Here is a 17,039-nt window from a genome sequence, read left to right as displayed (position 1 = left end):
CTATTTCATTTCATAATATTATATTATATTTTGCTTTACTTTGTAACCTTGTTGAAATTTTGGAATGAAATAAATTCGTTATCAATCAATATATATATATATATATATATATTCATTATATGGGATGTGCGAACGAATACCACTGGGAAAAAATGATTGAGTAGGTCGTGTAGCTTGATTATCACTGAGGCGAATTGGGCGAGGGAGAGGATCGAATCGATGGGGATGTCAAAAAAGCTGTGGGCGAAGTGATGGCGAAGTCATTGTGTCGTTTCAGCAATGGTCTAATTATAGGCTAAAATTATCTATGTTACTACTTTCCTTACTATTCTTTTCTGATACTCAAATTTCAAGAAATGTACACGAAGGGTCGTCCAATTTCAGTGTGCTCAAGTCAAAGGACTAATATTATTAATTCTATGAATTAAACATTGAATTTCATACTTTTATTCTGTCCACCGTTAAACCTCAGGCTAAAGTTAATGGCATTCGCAAGAGATAGTTGACATGGTTGAGAAGTGATGAGGATGATACAAAGGAACGTCATGGCATGTAAATAGAAACATGTGGAGTGAGAAATTCTACTGTTCTTAAGAAAACTAGAGCCGTAAATCATCAGAATTGTCTTTGTACTTTACACTTCGCTGAGCTAACCTCCTGTTAACCTCAAATCATACAAGACGAAGAACAAGACAGTGTGAGCGCACGCAAAACACACACACACACGCACACACATTCACGCTCACACATCTCCACGCACACACTTCTACCTTCCCTCACTCATCAAAACACACACCTCTGCCTTCCCTCACATACCTCACACACATATACACACAAATATATATCATACAGACACACACATCCGTACCCTCATACACACCCACACACAAACAGCAAAAATCCATACAGACAGAAAGAGATAAAAAAAAAGGGAGAGAATGAGAATGAATATTGTGAAGATATTGGAAAGGCCAAAAAAAAAGCTGTCCGAGGAGAGAGTCGGCCGTCCAAGAGCTCAAGTAGATGTGATATGACGTCATCACGAAGGATCGTAGCTTCGCAATAAACGCTGTGCATATTTACCCACCAAGATTTGTCTATATCTCAAGAGCTGGGATGTAAACTTTTTGTCCCATTCGATATTCTCTCTTTTTCTATTACCACTGCAAGCCGCCGCGGCCTGTCAGATCCAAATATTGGGTATATTAGAATCATGACGGCAAGCTCACATTGGTCGTGAATTCGCGGGTGTACCCCCTCCACCACCTCCCCTGAGTAGAATCCAAGTATAAATAAACATATTTTCACTTGCTTGCCTTTCCATGTATAAGATATCAATGTCTATGCTTGCCTTTCGCCTGTCCCCCACTCCTCTGTCTACCATTCTTTATTAATTCATATAATCCTTCGAATCAACGGACCCTTTAGATTATTTCTCTCTATTTTATATGGGAAGTAGCTTAAAATTGATACCTACGAAAACATGATAAGGTATTCTTTTAGTCATTTGCAAGTACAATATTAACGCACCGCAAAGAGGGCAGTGCACGTGTTTACTACATGTGTATATGGGAATCTGAGTAACAGGTTGGTGGAAGGGCAGTATTTAACCGTTCTTGTTCTGGTAAAATAAAAAATGAATATTGATTTGTTCACCGTCTTTCAAACACTGCCCCTATACACAATCACGTGTGTGTGTGCTTTGCAGGCTACTCGCTAATTTTGAATTAACATTTAGATATTTCACGATATGTCACATTTGGATCCATGGTTGAAACCACAATGATGTTCAAGCCCACAAGATGACATTCCAAACCCTCTCGTCATTACACTTTGAGAGGCCATGAATATTGAAAGAAAATAACGCTTTCAAATATACCCAATAGAAAGGAAGAGAGAAAGAAAGAATGAAATAAAGAGAGATAAAGAAAGAAATGTTGGACTGTGGTCTGGTAGGGGCGAACGTGGCGTCCTGAATTTATATTTGAAAAAAATGTGTCTTGGTCTTTTGGATTTGATGTTATGTCTTTTCTTATGTAAATGAATTGCACTGTGAAAAATATTGGGTCCAACCAACTTGGGGCAATATTTTTACCCAACGGGGGGAAGCATATTGTCCAGTAAGGTTTAAAATAAGCAGCAATTACTTTAGAATGGGCAAAATTTTCACCACACTGGATAGATAAAAATGCCCCAAAGAAATGCCCAATGTTGGATGGACACATATAACCCTCATGGAACATTCTTACCCCATATGTTTTAGAGTGAATATGACATAATGGGGTTTCGTGATTGATGTATTTCGCTCATAATTTTTATCAGATCAAACTTTTTAAGTTAACAAGTTGCTTCCAAAGTCGCTCCTTCACCATTCTCAAGTGGTAGATAAAATGTAATATCTCTTAAGATAATAGCTTTGCTCAATTTGACTTATTTTCTTCTCTCTTTTTCTCTTTTACAGGTTTTGGTATGACCTCTCCGTCCACGGAATGGGGCCGAGCAATGCTGATCGTGTATGGGTTACCCGGATGTGCCGCTTGTATCCTCTTCTTCAACATATTCCTCGAGCGCCTTATCACGTTCCTGGCCTACGTCATGAAGCAATGCCACGAGCGGAGGATACGCAAGATCAAGGACCAGCACCAGAACGGCCAGGCTAAAAATGGCGGACGGCGGCCTTCGGAACAGTCGGACGACGACCTGGAAAACTGGAAGCCTTCAGTGTACTGGGTCTTACTATACCTGGGTATATCAGCCACCGCCATTGCCTGCATCGCCTCCGCAGTTTATACCCATGCAGAGACAGGATGGGATTTTCTGGACAGTTTCTATTTCTGTTTTGTCGCTTTCAGCACGATTGGTTTCGGGGACTATGTGACAAGTCAGGATTATACGTACGACCATCAGTACTTGTATCGTTTTGGTAATTTTATCTTCCTTACAGCGGGAGTGTGTTGTATCTATTCTCTCTATAATGTAGTATCTATCGTGATTAAACAGTTCTTGAATTGGGCCATCAAGAAACTTGACTGTAGGTGTTGCGTCCGGAAGCGACCGCGGCCGCGGCGGAACGCAATCACCCCAGGTCATCTCCAGAGACAAATGAACTCTGCCGGGAAACGCCACAATGGCCCGGGTAATGTGGAGGTCACTGATTATGACAGCGAGACGGACGGACGTCGGATGTCTGATGAGATGATCAGTATGAAGGATTTCTTGGCAGCAAATAAAGTGTCATTAGCCGTCATGCAAAAGCAGCTTTACGAAACATCCCAGCACCGACACCATTCCAGCAAGAATGGTGTGGGACAAGGACTTAGCCAGGGAGTAGGGGGCCTCGCCATGCTGAATAACAAACTACAAGAGACAGACAGGCGCGATTGACAATTACTGAGAAATGTCAATCGCCTTTAGAAGAGAATGCTTCGCAGCAAAGTCATTACCTAAATTAGTTGCCTTCATCAAGCGAGGATAAACCGACGAGTGTCTAAAATCTGTTCTACAAGATGCCGCTGGGATAAAAAGCACAGGAATACCAAAATATAATATTTCAAAATATATCCTACCCAGAAATCGCATTTTAATGCTATCCCGTAAGCAAACTCAGCACCAAAATATCAGGAAAAATGATAAGATGATTGCATCACCTTACCCACGACGAACCCTCACGTGGAGGTTCGATGCCGATCCCGTAGCCTAGGTAACGAAAAGCAATCTACCTAATGGCCTATGCAAATGTAATCTACATTACCAAAGGAACGCGTAAAGAGCATATATGGAAGCCCGTTGTCATGGTGTCTCCACAACTCAACTTTGTGACTTTGATGAAAAAGCACACGTCTGGATGGTGTGTCTATTCACTAGAAATACAATCTGCAACATGAAAGAGATTATTTGATCGCGTAAATGAAGATGATAGACTCGGCATGATGCTAAAACTTTAATGGAGCTATCCAGAGGTTACATAGCTCTTTGTGAATGGGAGGTCAGATACAAAATAGCAAATTATAATTAAGAAATCAACCTGATTCACGTTTGGAAGAAAACTAGCATAAATTAACGAAAATTTTGAATTTCTTGTGTTGATCCGTTCATTCTGTAAAAATGTTAACGTAAAGTGTTTAGCCGAAAGTATCTGCATCCTACGAATTGCTGCAAAACCTGACCCTATAATAAGGAGTCTCTGCCCGGAATGGATTGTTAGAGTTAATAAAAGGATAACAAATGATCACATTCATCTAGCGAACAAAGTTCACATCTAAAGATCAAACTAAACATTCCCATCTCAGATCAAATATTTATTGTGTTTTTGTTACTAAACATCAAAACTTTCAACAAATTCGCATTGTCTTAAGAGAATAAAGTTGAACAAAATTGTAAGTATCCTAAATTCATCAGTCAATTTCAAGGTGATCTTTACACCTGGTATTTATATTGATGAATATTCGATGGAAATAATTATGATTGTGATTTTAATGCACGTTTAACTTTTTATAAGATATGTTGCCTGCGTAATTGCTATGAATAATGATAATGTTTAACACGGCCAATATCTAAATCACAAAAAATAGAATTATTTCAACTAAACGCATGTCGGTTGTTCTTATTTTATATTTCCATCCCAATTTAAAAAAAACACTCGAGAAAATTGATATAACTCTTTTTTAAAAATAATTTTTATCGAATCTCCCACACTGCCATACTATTTCAAATGCATCATTGTGATACTTGATGGGATAATTCCTCTTGCAGCTCCAAAAAGCTAAACTGGAATGAACTTTGCAATATGTCGTGAAAATAACTAAAGAATGTTTTTCATCAATGCGTCGGCATTGGAAATAGCTGTGCCATTATAGCGACACCCACATTACATCCCTAGTGATAAAATAGGCTGACGTAGGGATATCAAAAGATAGCAGAATTGTATAAAACACGGGTATTTGTTTTGTCTCTCGCCGTTTGACGATATCACCCTCTTATCCAATTACAATATAATGCTCATGGAAAATTAAAATGTGATATTTTAACAATGGAAATGTCAATCTGTGATATCAAATTATTTTCTCGCATTCAAAGTTTAATTGCATTCGGCATTTCGAAATGATCATGCGCAATGTAGCGAAAAGTAGATACGCTAAGCCTATATCAGCCTTTTCAAGAGTTACGTAATCAACTATATAGTATGCAAATATATTAGGGAATTTAGAACAATGGTTCACAAAGTGACCTTATATCAATTTTTCATGAACAAACATACATTTTCATACGTGTGTATATGTATATATTTATGAACATTTTAGAATATACTGTTAAGACCAGTGTTTCATTATTTATTTTTGTTTGCACTGAGGTCATTAATAATTATGTAATCGAATGAAAATTTCATTATGTAGTCAGTGCAAAATGCGTTGCCGTAGCCTTGAACTTTTTTTAATTTTAAATATCTTGAGAAGCGTTTATCAGAGAATCGTTAGATGTGTTGTGAAGAACAGAACAGCGAATTCCAAACTAAAAGAAAATTTGTTATTTTCCAAATGTTTATGTTCTCTTTTTTTAATGCAAATTTCTCTCTTTTTAATGCAAAATATCACTGAGTTTTTGTGACTTTAATAGAAACTTCATCAGTAAAGAAGTTGAGGCTGATTACGCTGATGACGAGTTAAAAGTAAAAAATTGTGACTAACTTCGATTTCACGAGACATAGAACATAATATTTCCTTCACTATTGTCCATATTATGTGGCTTGTTTGGGAAATGTACTATTTCTCTCAGGGCCAGTCAATATTGATATAATGTACATGCATATTCTAATCCAATGCAATGTAATGAAATTTTATATAGTAAAAATCAGGTTCCATAGATTGGCTTTCTATTTCACACTTAAGTAATTTCAATTATTTATTTGATGACCATCATCAGTCCAAGAGAGAGAAAGAAAGAGAGTGTGAAAAGGAGAGAGAGAGAGATTGTAGCATCATTGATAGAAATGCCCCCCCCCTGGGCCACCGCCTATGATCACATATTTGGGTTTTTTCAGTTAGTATCACTATTTATATTACAATGCCATTTTTTTTTTCAATATATTTGGAGAGATTGTGAAGGTTACACTTTTTTTAATCTCTTAGATAATATTCCATGTAAACCAATCGTTCTTTATTTTTTTTGGGGGGGAGGGGTGTACGGGAGTATATTTCGATATGCTTTGGTGCACTTCTATGTAATCATTATCAAACTGAGATAGCAATATATAGTAGTTGGCACTGACTAATAATAATTTAACATGTTTAAACTTGCAGCGTGCAAACACACAACATTTGATATCATTTTCAGCACAAAATATACTTGGAAATGAATGAAAATGGTCATTCCCCCCAAAAAAAAAAAATTAAAGAACGATTGGTTTACCAAAACAAATAAATAACATGGAGTACAAGGCAATCACCCTGTAAATTGGAGAATATCCGCAGGATATGTACTTCTTAAGAAAATGATATTAGAGCACGGATAACACCAATATGAGGATTTCTGTAGGTAAACCGTAGTAAAGATATTTCGTTATCCTTTTTTACCCATATTTGTGTCCACTTGTCAGACTTCAGTCCACAAATGGTATAGTCGCACAAACGAAACCGACTCCATACCGACCGATAATATGGCATTCGATATAACGTTATAGCTTTGATAGGTCTTGATTCAGTTTCATTGGTATAACTTTACCATACAGCGTTCAAGTGTCGCGGCTTATTTTGATATTTATATTAAATAAATGTATTATTGGCTGTATTTAAGGATCAGCGCGTGGCTCGATGGTGTGGTTATTATAGCAATACAGCGATATTAGATAATGCAGAATAAAATCGAAGATTACGAACTATTTTATATAACATATACCAATAGATTTATTACTTCGAGAAAACTTATGTTATTTTTTTTCACAATATCTTATGAAAGTGATATTTTTATTAGGGAATTATTATAAATGATGATGCGACTTGTTTGCATTTCTATTAGATATTTCATTAACACATGATAGACATGAGTCGATTGTAATATTCTAACAGGGAAGCATATACTTCAAACTTTATATAAATAATGACCGATATATATGATCGGAATTGCTTTAAAATGTAGTTAGAAGAAGAGGTCTAGTGTTATTTTCTATAACGATTTCAGTTTCTATACTTGTAAATATGATATATTTTCTTCCACGCCGAAATTAACTGTTTGCTTATCATCTATTCCGATAGTTTTTACCAGATAATTATTTTGATGAATTTCCATGATTTTTATAACCTTACAAATGTGATGATTTTGTCGTGTCATGTAATGCTTGTGACTCCTTTTCGGGGTGGCATTTATTGCTTAGGAATACTTTGTCGGTAAAACCATTTCCGTTCAATGTTGGCGTATTTATCATAATGAATGGAAAGTTTAAATATTTTCTATCTTTCTTTTGCACATTATCTGTGGAAGGAAGAAATATACAATTAGTCATACCAAATCATGATTTAGAATAAATATATACAACTTGCGAAAAACCAAGAAAAACCTCGCATAAGTTTTTAGTGTCCATGTTTTTGTTAAAAGTGTACACTCCTACGAAATTTGATATAGACACTGTTTCTGTATCATATTCAGTATACTGGCCAATATTTTTCAACTGTTATAAGTTTAATGTGTCGTTGACAATTTTATGCTTGCTGAATTAGTTTATGAAGTTACTACTTTGCTCGCACCTTGATAAGGTATATGGACAAATCATACATCTCAGTTGGTAACTGATTATTTTGAACATAAATGCTTCTAACTCCTATATATGTATTAAATATATTTCATATCAGCGAAGACAAATAATGAAAACATCTGAAACTGAGAGGCTGAGATAAGACATCCGTGAACAAATGGATAAAAGATCAAATCTAAAAAAAAAATCATATTTGTATTTTGAACCGATTGAACAAACACAAAATTTATTGATCAAATTTCTAGAAATAGTTTTTACTATACGCATGTATATTCATATTTATTGATGAATGTATAAGAACGATGAATGCGACCATAATTATCGTCGAGAGTATTTTGAAATTATCGAAAAATCACAACATCTATTGATCAAACTTCTGAATATGGTTTTATACTTTACGCTTTTTATATACTCATTTATTCATAAATGTAAACGAATATTAATGCGAGTATAAAGATCACAATGTTGTTATTGACAGCATTATTAGGTGTAATAAACTTGAATATTAAAAGCGAAATATATTTGGCTTTAAAAGATGATATTTAAATGTGCTTTGAGATTTCATATTGCACAAACATTTCGGAAGAGGTTATGATTCGGTCGAGAGAAGATGAGTTATAGATATACAGAGTCCCTCTTCGTATATTATTATTAAGTCTTGGGTTGTTGAATACGTTATTTCATATGATAACTGCAGCTACCAATAAATTAAACCAATGAAGATATATATATATATATATATATATATATATATATATATATATATATATATATATATATATATATATATAAATTACAATATAATTGCTTCTTCATTGTTTGACATAGCAGAAAATGAAACTCTGATTTGTTAAAATCGACATATTTCTAAGATATTTGTTTAAATACAATCTTTTCTTTAAAAAATAACATTATATTTATCAAACTCGTTTTTAATAAATGCTAGTTACCTAGTCTACTTTCTGTTCCTAAATGGAGAGCATCTCTCCCCTTTTGCTATATTTTCGATTGATGGTATGAATTGCATAATATTGGTTTGATTGCATCTTATTATATGTCAGTGTGTGTATGTATAGATACCATAAGTATATCATCATGATATAGATATTTACATAAAATAATTTTAAAGCCTGCATACAATCTTATATTTCCATTCTCTACTCGCTTTGACGAGCTAGAACTTGTTATTATGAATAAATTGCTCTGTCATTTTTCAATGATATCTGCGTTGCTAGATTTTGTTTTCTTTGTTATTATTGTGTTTATTCGTCCTTTTCTAGCTTAATCTGTGCATATTTTCTTCCTAAGAATATTTCTGTCTTTATGACTCAAAAGGCCATTGAGCAGGCGTTAACAATGTTTGATTTGATTTGCCTTTATCTCTTCTACATTTCTCGTATAACTTATGCCAATAATTTTCATGCCATCAGTAATTTCAAGTTCTCCCATGGGCATATGTATATATGTCAAGTGCTTCAGCGCAAAAGATTTGTTTGGGGGGACATCTACAGTATAGTTGCTCCCCCGCTTAAAAAAATTATAATAATAATGATAATAATAAAATTAAAAATTGAAAGATATAAACCTCTGCCTGACGCCCATATATATATGTGTATATTTATATATATATATATATGTATGTGTGTGTGTGTGTGTATCATATGTGTGAAATTATACATGTACAACAGCTTTGGCAACTCTTTTAATTTAATAATTTGTGAAAGAAATGGATGACGAGAACAATGGTAGGCGTAGCTTAAATCAAAGTTCCCCAGATAGTCTAGGTGATTGGTGAAAAAAATGTTCAGAAAATGGTACAAGCATGAAAATCGGCACAAAGGTAGAGTAATGCCAGCCTGACACTTGCACGATTTTGTGTCACGCATTGGCACGACTCAAGTCGTGCCAGTGCGCAAACTAGTCGTATACTGGCGTGAAGTGTGCGTAAACACGTCGTGACACGTCGTGACTGCGTGCCATGTCGGGAGGAGAATTTTGAAATGTTCAAAATTTTGGTCACGACAAAATTTAGCGACCGGGCCGTGAACTATGCGCAACTGTTCGTGAACTCGTCGTGAACTCGTCGGGACGATGCGGGAGGATGCGTGGCAGTGCGCGCCATGCCACGACTGTCACGAATAGTTCACGAACAGCTCACGACGTGTTCACGAATAGTTCAGCACGACACCGTCCGAATTGCGCAAACTTGTCGTACCAATGCGGGAAATGCGTAAACTATGCGCAAACTATGCGAGAACTCGTCGTGCCAGTTCGTGTCAATGTGGACACTGACGGGCACGCATTCGTGAACTATTCGTGAACTCGCCGTGAACTTGTCGTGAGCTATGCGTGAACAAGTCGTAAACAGTGTGGGAGCCTCCCAGTTCGTGCCCCAAAATGGCACGACTTGCCACGACAAAATCGTGGCCAAAAGTCGTGCAAGTGTGAGCCTGGCATATGTTATTCTAAACATTTTTAGCAGGGGGTGCCAACGTGAGTTCACCAAACATAGCAACGGTTGCTAGGTAACATATTTGCCTTAGTAACTGAGCTTAATTGGGCTTGAGTTACATTTTCACAAGGGATATGTCATACAAATTTCAATCTAAAGCATGTTCCTGTGTTTCACAATAGTTTTGATCCATTTATTCATAACAAAGTTTGCTAGGTGACCCTCTTCCATAGCAACAAATTCTTTATCTTAGTTCAGATCATTATGATTTACTCAGAAAAGCTCAGAAATTAAATCTGGCCCATGGATTCCTCATGTGATGACTGTTTCAATAGGTAGACAAAATGAGCACCATAGCAACCGTTTGCTAAGTAACATTTTCCACGATAACCAATTATTATAGGGTATCATTTTTATGATTATAATTTATATGAATCACACCTTTTATATTAACGCATTAATAAACTAATCACAACAACCAAAGAACAATTATACCATGTATACAAGCCCATGCGAAGTACCAGTCGCTAAGTAATATGTTTTCTGTAGTAACCAATGGTTAAGGCCGTAAGGTAAGATTATTGGTGTGTGTAAATTATAGAGGTACTAATAGAAGCTTAAAAGTAAAACCTTGCACAAATTAAACTACCTCATGATACGGTTCTTATTTCAAAAGACGATGTCTATGGGCTCCATATTAATGGTATAATAATATCCATTGCTGGAAGAACCTCACCCATATTTATCCATTTGGAAATCATATTTATTCTGGATTAACTTTAACATTATGTAAAATATCGACCCTAGGAAATAATTCCACAATATCAACATTTAGCAAAAGGTCACTCTTGTATAAGAACTGTAACAAGAGCTCTCCAGGAGGTCATGGGTACTTACAACCTAAATATCTCTGATCTTGGAGAGATTAAAGAATGTCCACCAAGAATTGATTGAGTCAACTAAGCTTAGAATTATTTCAAACGCCTAAAACTTGCCAGAAGTTAATTTTCAGTTGAGTGCTTGGATACCTCTTTATCCCTTGCTAACTATTCGGTGACTTGAAAGCCAACACACTTTCCCTTGGTTTACCCACTCCCTTCTGTAGCCTGTGATGAAGATCATATTAGTTCTCCATGCCGTTCCCACACCGGATGCAACGGACAGGAGTTGATTTTGACCAGGCGTTTTGACTTGGATCAATCCTGCGCAGCTGAGGGATCTAACATGACGTGAAAGATCTGTTAGAATCGATTGGGACCATTCAGTTCCATTCCTTGCCTGTTGGCCTGGTTCCTCCAGCTACATGATTTATCATGAATTCTGCAGAAGTTGATTTGGACCTGTTAGGTCTGATTCCTGGTGTTGTGACCGGGAACAACCCTGCAGCTCCATGCACGATCTATCATGACGTGACAAATCTTGCTAGAGTTGATTTGGACCCGTCAGTTCCGTTTCTATATACAGGTATGCTGGCCTGGATTCTGGAGCTAAATAACTTGATCCTGCTGAAGTGGATTTGGACCTGTCCGTGCCTTTTCCAGGTGTTTGACATGGAACATTCCTGCAGCTCTGGGATTTGTCATCACGTGAAAAAAATTGCAACTGTTTATTTGGACCAGCTAGTTCTGTTTTCAGGCGTGCTGGCCTGGATCCTGCAGCTCGGGGATCTATCATGACTTGAAAGCTTTTGCAGAAGTTGATTTGGACTTGTCCGTTATTTTTCTAGGTGTTTTGACCAATGAATCAATCCTGCAGCTCCAGGACATAGCATCACTTGAAAGATCTGTTAGATTCGATTTAAACCATCCAGTATCGTTTCCAGGCATGTCGGTCAGGATCCTGCAGCTACATGATCAATTGTGACTTCTGCAGAGGTTGATTTTGGACCTGTCAGTTCACATTCCAAGTGTTTTGACCTGGATTGGTAATGTAGCTCTGGGATCTATCATGACGTGAAAGATCTTGCAGAGTTGATTTGGACCTGTCAGTTCTGTTTCTAGGCATGTTGGCCTGGATCCTGCAGTTATGTGATTGGTCTATCATGACTCGATTCCGCAGAAGTTGATTTGGACCTGTCCGTTCTGTTTCCAGGTGTTTTGACCTGGATTAATCCTGCAGTTCCAGGATCCATGACATGAAAGCTAGTGCAGAAGTTGATTTGACCAGTTAGTTCCAATTGCAGGCATTTTGGCCAGGATTCTGCAGCTTCAAGATCGATCATGACTTGATAGATCTATGCGCAACTGACTTTCTCACCTACGTATGTGAAGCACTTGTGATATCAGGTTGGCTGGACGCGATCCATATTCGGCCACAGAACAGTAGCTTTAAGTTCTGATATGCTTCTTCCTTCCATATACCTCCAATACTTCTCGGCATGTCCAACTCAGATGGAAATTACCACCTTGCCTCGCAATATAATTTCCTTATGGAGAGAAACGTTTCTTACATTTTGATTGATGAACAATTAATTGTCCCATCGAAGAGGTTGATGGCTGTAACTTTCTTGATGTATTTCTCTGTTGCCTCTAATATTCTTTGTCGAGCATACTGCATGCTTCACAGTAGTCTTGTTTTCCCGTATTTATAATTAACCCAGTCTTAACTTCAATTTTGGAATAAATATATGCCCTACTTTGAAAAGGCATGTGCGACACATAAAATGTACGTTCGATTAATTTGCTAGAATTGTACCCATAGTCCCAAGTTTATTTTAAACTTACAGTGTAAATATAAATCACTTATTTTGCGTCATCATCTAGAAATTATTGCAAAATATCATGTAAATTATATAAATGAATCAAGTGCCCAGTATTATGATTAGATAAAAGACATACATACAGTGGCAATTGCTTCTAGTAAACTCGGAATTTGAATAATTTTTTTTTAAGATGCTCAAATATAATGGGCAAGAATGATGATAGAAGTCATTTTAAGCAGGTTACAAAGCTCTGTACCAACACCTTCGCATTGCTTCCCATTTTCCATCCATACTTTTTGATGACCTGGTACAACATACATTATCTTGCATTTTACCGCTTCATCTTCATGATTTGTAGGATGCGGCGTTAATGATTAGTGTCAGGCTGGCTATAGCAATTTCTTTTAAAAGATTTTGTTGTATTATCGACAAATATACTGCTTCGTGACATATTCACAAGTGGTACATGTACAGTCGATGCTTGAAGCTGTTTCAGGTCTACTGTCCATGCTATACAGTGAACATACAGTCAATGATGCTTGAGGCTGTTTCACTACATGCTATTCAGGTCAGACAATAATATCAAAACTTTACTGACAAGCGTGTGGGGCATTAATCGCCATTGCTTCCCAATGAAGCTTTGATCATTTGGGAGCGATTAGTCTAATTATCGTTCAAATTTTAGCTTCCCCTAAAGTTTGAGTGTCTTTCCCAGAGTTCCATGTACATCCACTACAATCATGACAAATCCCTGTCACATTTTCATAACAGGCGAGATACTAATAATCATTAATAGTAAGAACTTTCAATGACCGGTGATGATTTTTGTTGGTGTGTTAGATTTGTCATGTATGAGTAAAATGTATGAAGAAATATAATCACATCCTGTAGATCAAAATTAGGTTTTTTACCTAGATACGATTATTAGGATTATTTGGACTGCTTCTGATGTTTTCAGGCTTATTAGATAGTTTTTACTCCCAGGTTTCATACTTTGACAAATTTTCTAGCAATTTTCATTGAAATATTATTACTAGATGTGGTATTCAGGAATATTATCTATAGTTGCTATGGAAAATGTGTTGCTTAGCAACTGTTGCTGTATACGATGGGGACGTTGCTTGATATGTGATTGTAAAATTTAGCGCTTATAAGTAAAAATTATGTTTTTTTAAATGAAGATAACACCCCAAAATGGTGGTTGCTAAGGTGAATATGTTACCTAGCAACTGTTGCTATACGAAAAGAGATCAGGGGCCCGTTGCAGAAAGAGTTGCGTTTAAACGCAAGTCAAAAAATCAATCGCAAGTCCAAAATGCGCGCTTTTGATTGATTGAAAATGAAGTTGCGCATGATTTTTAGAGATGCGTTTGATTGCAACTCTTTCTTCAACGGGCTCCAGGTTGGCACCCCCTGCTAAAAATGTTCAGCACTGTTTACTCTACCTGTCAGCCAAATTTCATGCTTGTACCATAATCTGAACAATTCTTGCTATATTTTGCACCGATCATCCAGACTAAGAGCTATCTGCCCTTTTGGAAAAATTGGTGATGCCGAAAAAAAGTCTCTGCCTGGAATCGAACCTGGGTCCCCAGCTTTGAACGCGCGCCGGTGCCTCAAACATTAGACCACAAAGACGGGTTAGTGGCTAGGGCGATTCCGATCCGATTGACCGTCAGATAGACACATTTTCGACACTATACCAATTAAAATTGGCACAGGGCAGATAACTCTTGTTCTCTTCATCCATTTCTTTTACAATATATATATATATATAATTTATATACAACCAGTTGGTGTAAAGTCCGTCTTCTTCACTTCTGACTCTTTGCTCCTTCTCAGTAACTTAGATTAGATCTCATGGATTTGAACATCTCTGTCATTCCTTATCGCCATTATCATAGTCATTCCATTATTCATTTTCTCCGTAATTTCAGTATTTCGTTATCTCAGTAATTTCAGTATCCTCACTCATCTCAGTATTTTCACTGTCTCAGTAAATTTCACTATTCTCACTCCTGCTTTTTCGACCATACATTCACGTAGCTCCGTACAACGAAATAACGACAAGTATTCATTTATTATAACTTTACTAAGGAAATCATGCTCATCCTGTCGCAGCAGATTTCAATAAAAATTGGAAAGAGTTTCGATCAGAAACATCTTAGTGCCAATCATATTGCATGGATCATAGTCGAGCATGGAGACCGATTATGCTCAACCACTATAGAGGCCGCTTGTCAGGCCGTAAACTTACAGCTTATTTCAAATATAGAAAAAGTCATGAAATAAATCTTTTATTGGCGACAATGGTAATTGTCACTTCTATTCATACCCGAACGTAAAGAATAATTCAAAATACATATCTAACATAGTCATACAGGTGTAAACATCGTTATTTCTCAGCAAGTAGTGCTTAATTAGATTCTAAAGAAAATTTCTACGTGATATATTACAAACGATTAACGTTTTCCCCTATACAGTCTAAATACATGGATTTAAAATTATTCTACGCCTGAAAGTATGTATGATCAATTTGTTATATAACATCAACATTTTTTTTACAAAGAGAATTAAGTTTACAAAATACTCCGACACCTTTTAACAGCCGGTTATACACATTAACACGAAATATTTTTCATCAATGAATTTCTTGTGTGTTATATGAGCCAGATTGGTTTCCTTGACCTTTATAACAATATCATTAATATTTTTTTTTCATTTGTAAAGACCAATAATTTTTTTTTTATTCATAACAAGTTCATTATCTCAGAGCCTGTTTACAAGTTCACATTCAGCATTAAAATAATATTTTGTGCATAAATTTTATTGCGACATGAATAACCTAGTATTATCTGCAAATTGAATCAGTGGTATATTTCGAGACATGGAAAATGCTATTGACATATAACATTAAGAGATGGGGCTTCGGAATTGAATACCCGCATGTAACATTTAAAATATCTTGAATTCTTCAATTTTCATGAATTTCCGAGTTTCATTAAATTAATTCCACAAGACTCTCCGTATGACCTATTATATCCGATACAGTTTTACATAAGGCCATGCGTTTTGAGTTGGGCCCATTTCCGTTACAACTAAAATTTTCCTCCAAAATAGCACCGTTTCATTCATTTGCATTTTTTCTTATGTTTGACTTCCTATAGACCAATTTCACGGCCGGTCTATGTATTTGGCCCTCTATCGGCGACGCCATTGCTGCGGTGGGCAAGTGCGCTGACCGCGATTGGCTCTGTGTACAAATTCAATGAAAGATTACAGATAAGCTCTGATATTGTGTCATTAACTTCATCATAAATCAATAAAATAAAGCATGGAGACCTGGGTAGACGATGTAAGACAATGGCCATATCTGACCGATGAAGGTATGATGAATTTTTGCACTTTGGCTACATTTCCCCTTAGTTTTGTCAGTAAAATTGAGTTGATGATGACCAAGAATCGCTGTTGGTTTTCATCAGGGAGCTCACTTCTTGTTGCTAGTACTAGTTAATTGTGTTAGAGTAGCGGGAGAGTTAACGAGACATAGAGTGAGAGAGAGAGAGGATGAGAGAGGGAGAGGGGGGGGGAGAGAGTATGTGTGAGAGGAGGGGGATAGTGAGAGGGGAGAGGGAATAGTGAGAAAGGGGGGGTAGTGTGAGAGAGAGAGGGGGGGGGGCTAGCGAGAAAGTGTGTGCAAAGGGGGGAGAGGGGGATGTTGTAATACAGAGAAGGGGATAGTGTGAGAGGGAGGGATAGTGTGAGATAGAGAGGGAGAGAGAGAGAGGGACTGATATTTCCATCTAAGCATGATCAAATAAATCCCCCCTCCCTCCCCCCCCCACAAAAACCACCACCACCACATTTTATGCAGGCCTATAAGTATCCAAAAGGAGGGGGCAAGGCAAGAGAATAAAACAGAGAGGAAGGAGGAAGGGGAAGAGAGGGCCACTGGCGACGCATTCCTTCATCACGGCCTGGAAACCTATGCAGGGAGTACGGCTTCACACACAAACAGGCTTCATGAGTCCAAGGCGAGTGAATTTCACATTCACTTTGCTTCCAATCCTGAAGCTTTCTCCAATTGTTGTGGCAATTGAACACAGCACAGCTGCGACCTGAACTTCTCCGATTAATGCTCA

General features: G+C 36.9%; 1 protein-coding gene across 1 annotated transcript; it reads left to right on the top strand.

The window, feature by feature from the left end:
• Positions 1 to 564: 564 nt before the first annotated feature.
• Positions 565 to 8,085, top strand: LOC121418038 (potassium channel subfamily K member 12-like). Its single transcript, XM_041611740.1, has 2 exons — positions 565 to 571; positions 2,462 to 8,085. The coding sequence occupies exons 1-2, from the start codon at positions 565 to 567 to the stop codon at positions 3,382 to 3,384; spliced, it is 930 nt and encodes a 309-aa protein (XP_041467674.1). The 3' UTR covers positions 3,385 to 8,085.
• The last annotated feature ends 8,954 nt before the right edge of the window (positions 8,086 to 17,039 follow it).

Source organism: Lytechinus variegatus, chromosome 7 (assembly GCF_018143015.1).
Source record: "Lytechinus variegatus isolate NC3 chromosome 7, Lvar_3.0, whole genome shotgun sequence".
Taxonomy (NCBI): domain Eukaryota; kingdom Metazoa; phylum Echinodermata; class Echinoidea; order Temnopleuroida; family Toxopneustidae; genus Lytechinus; species Lytechinus variegatus.
This window is presented reverse-complemented; position numbering and strand designations above follow the sequence as displayed.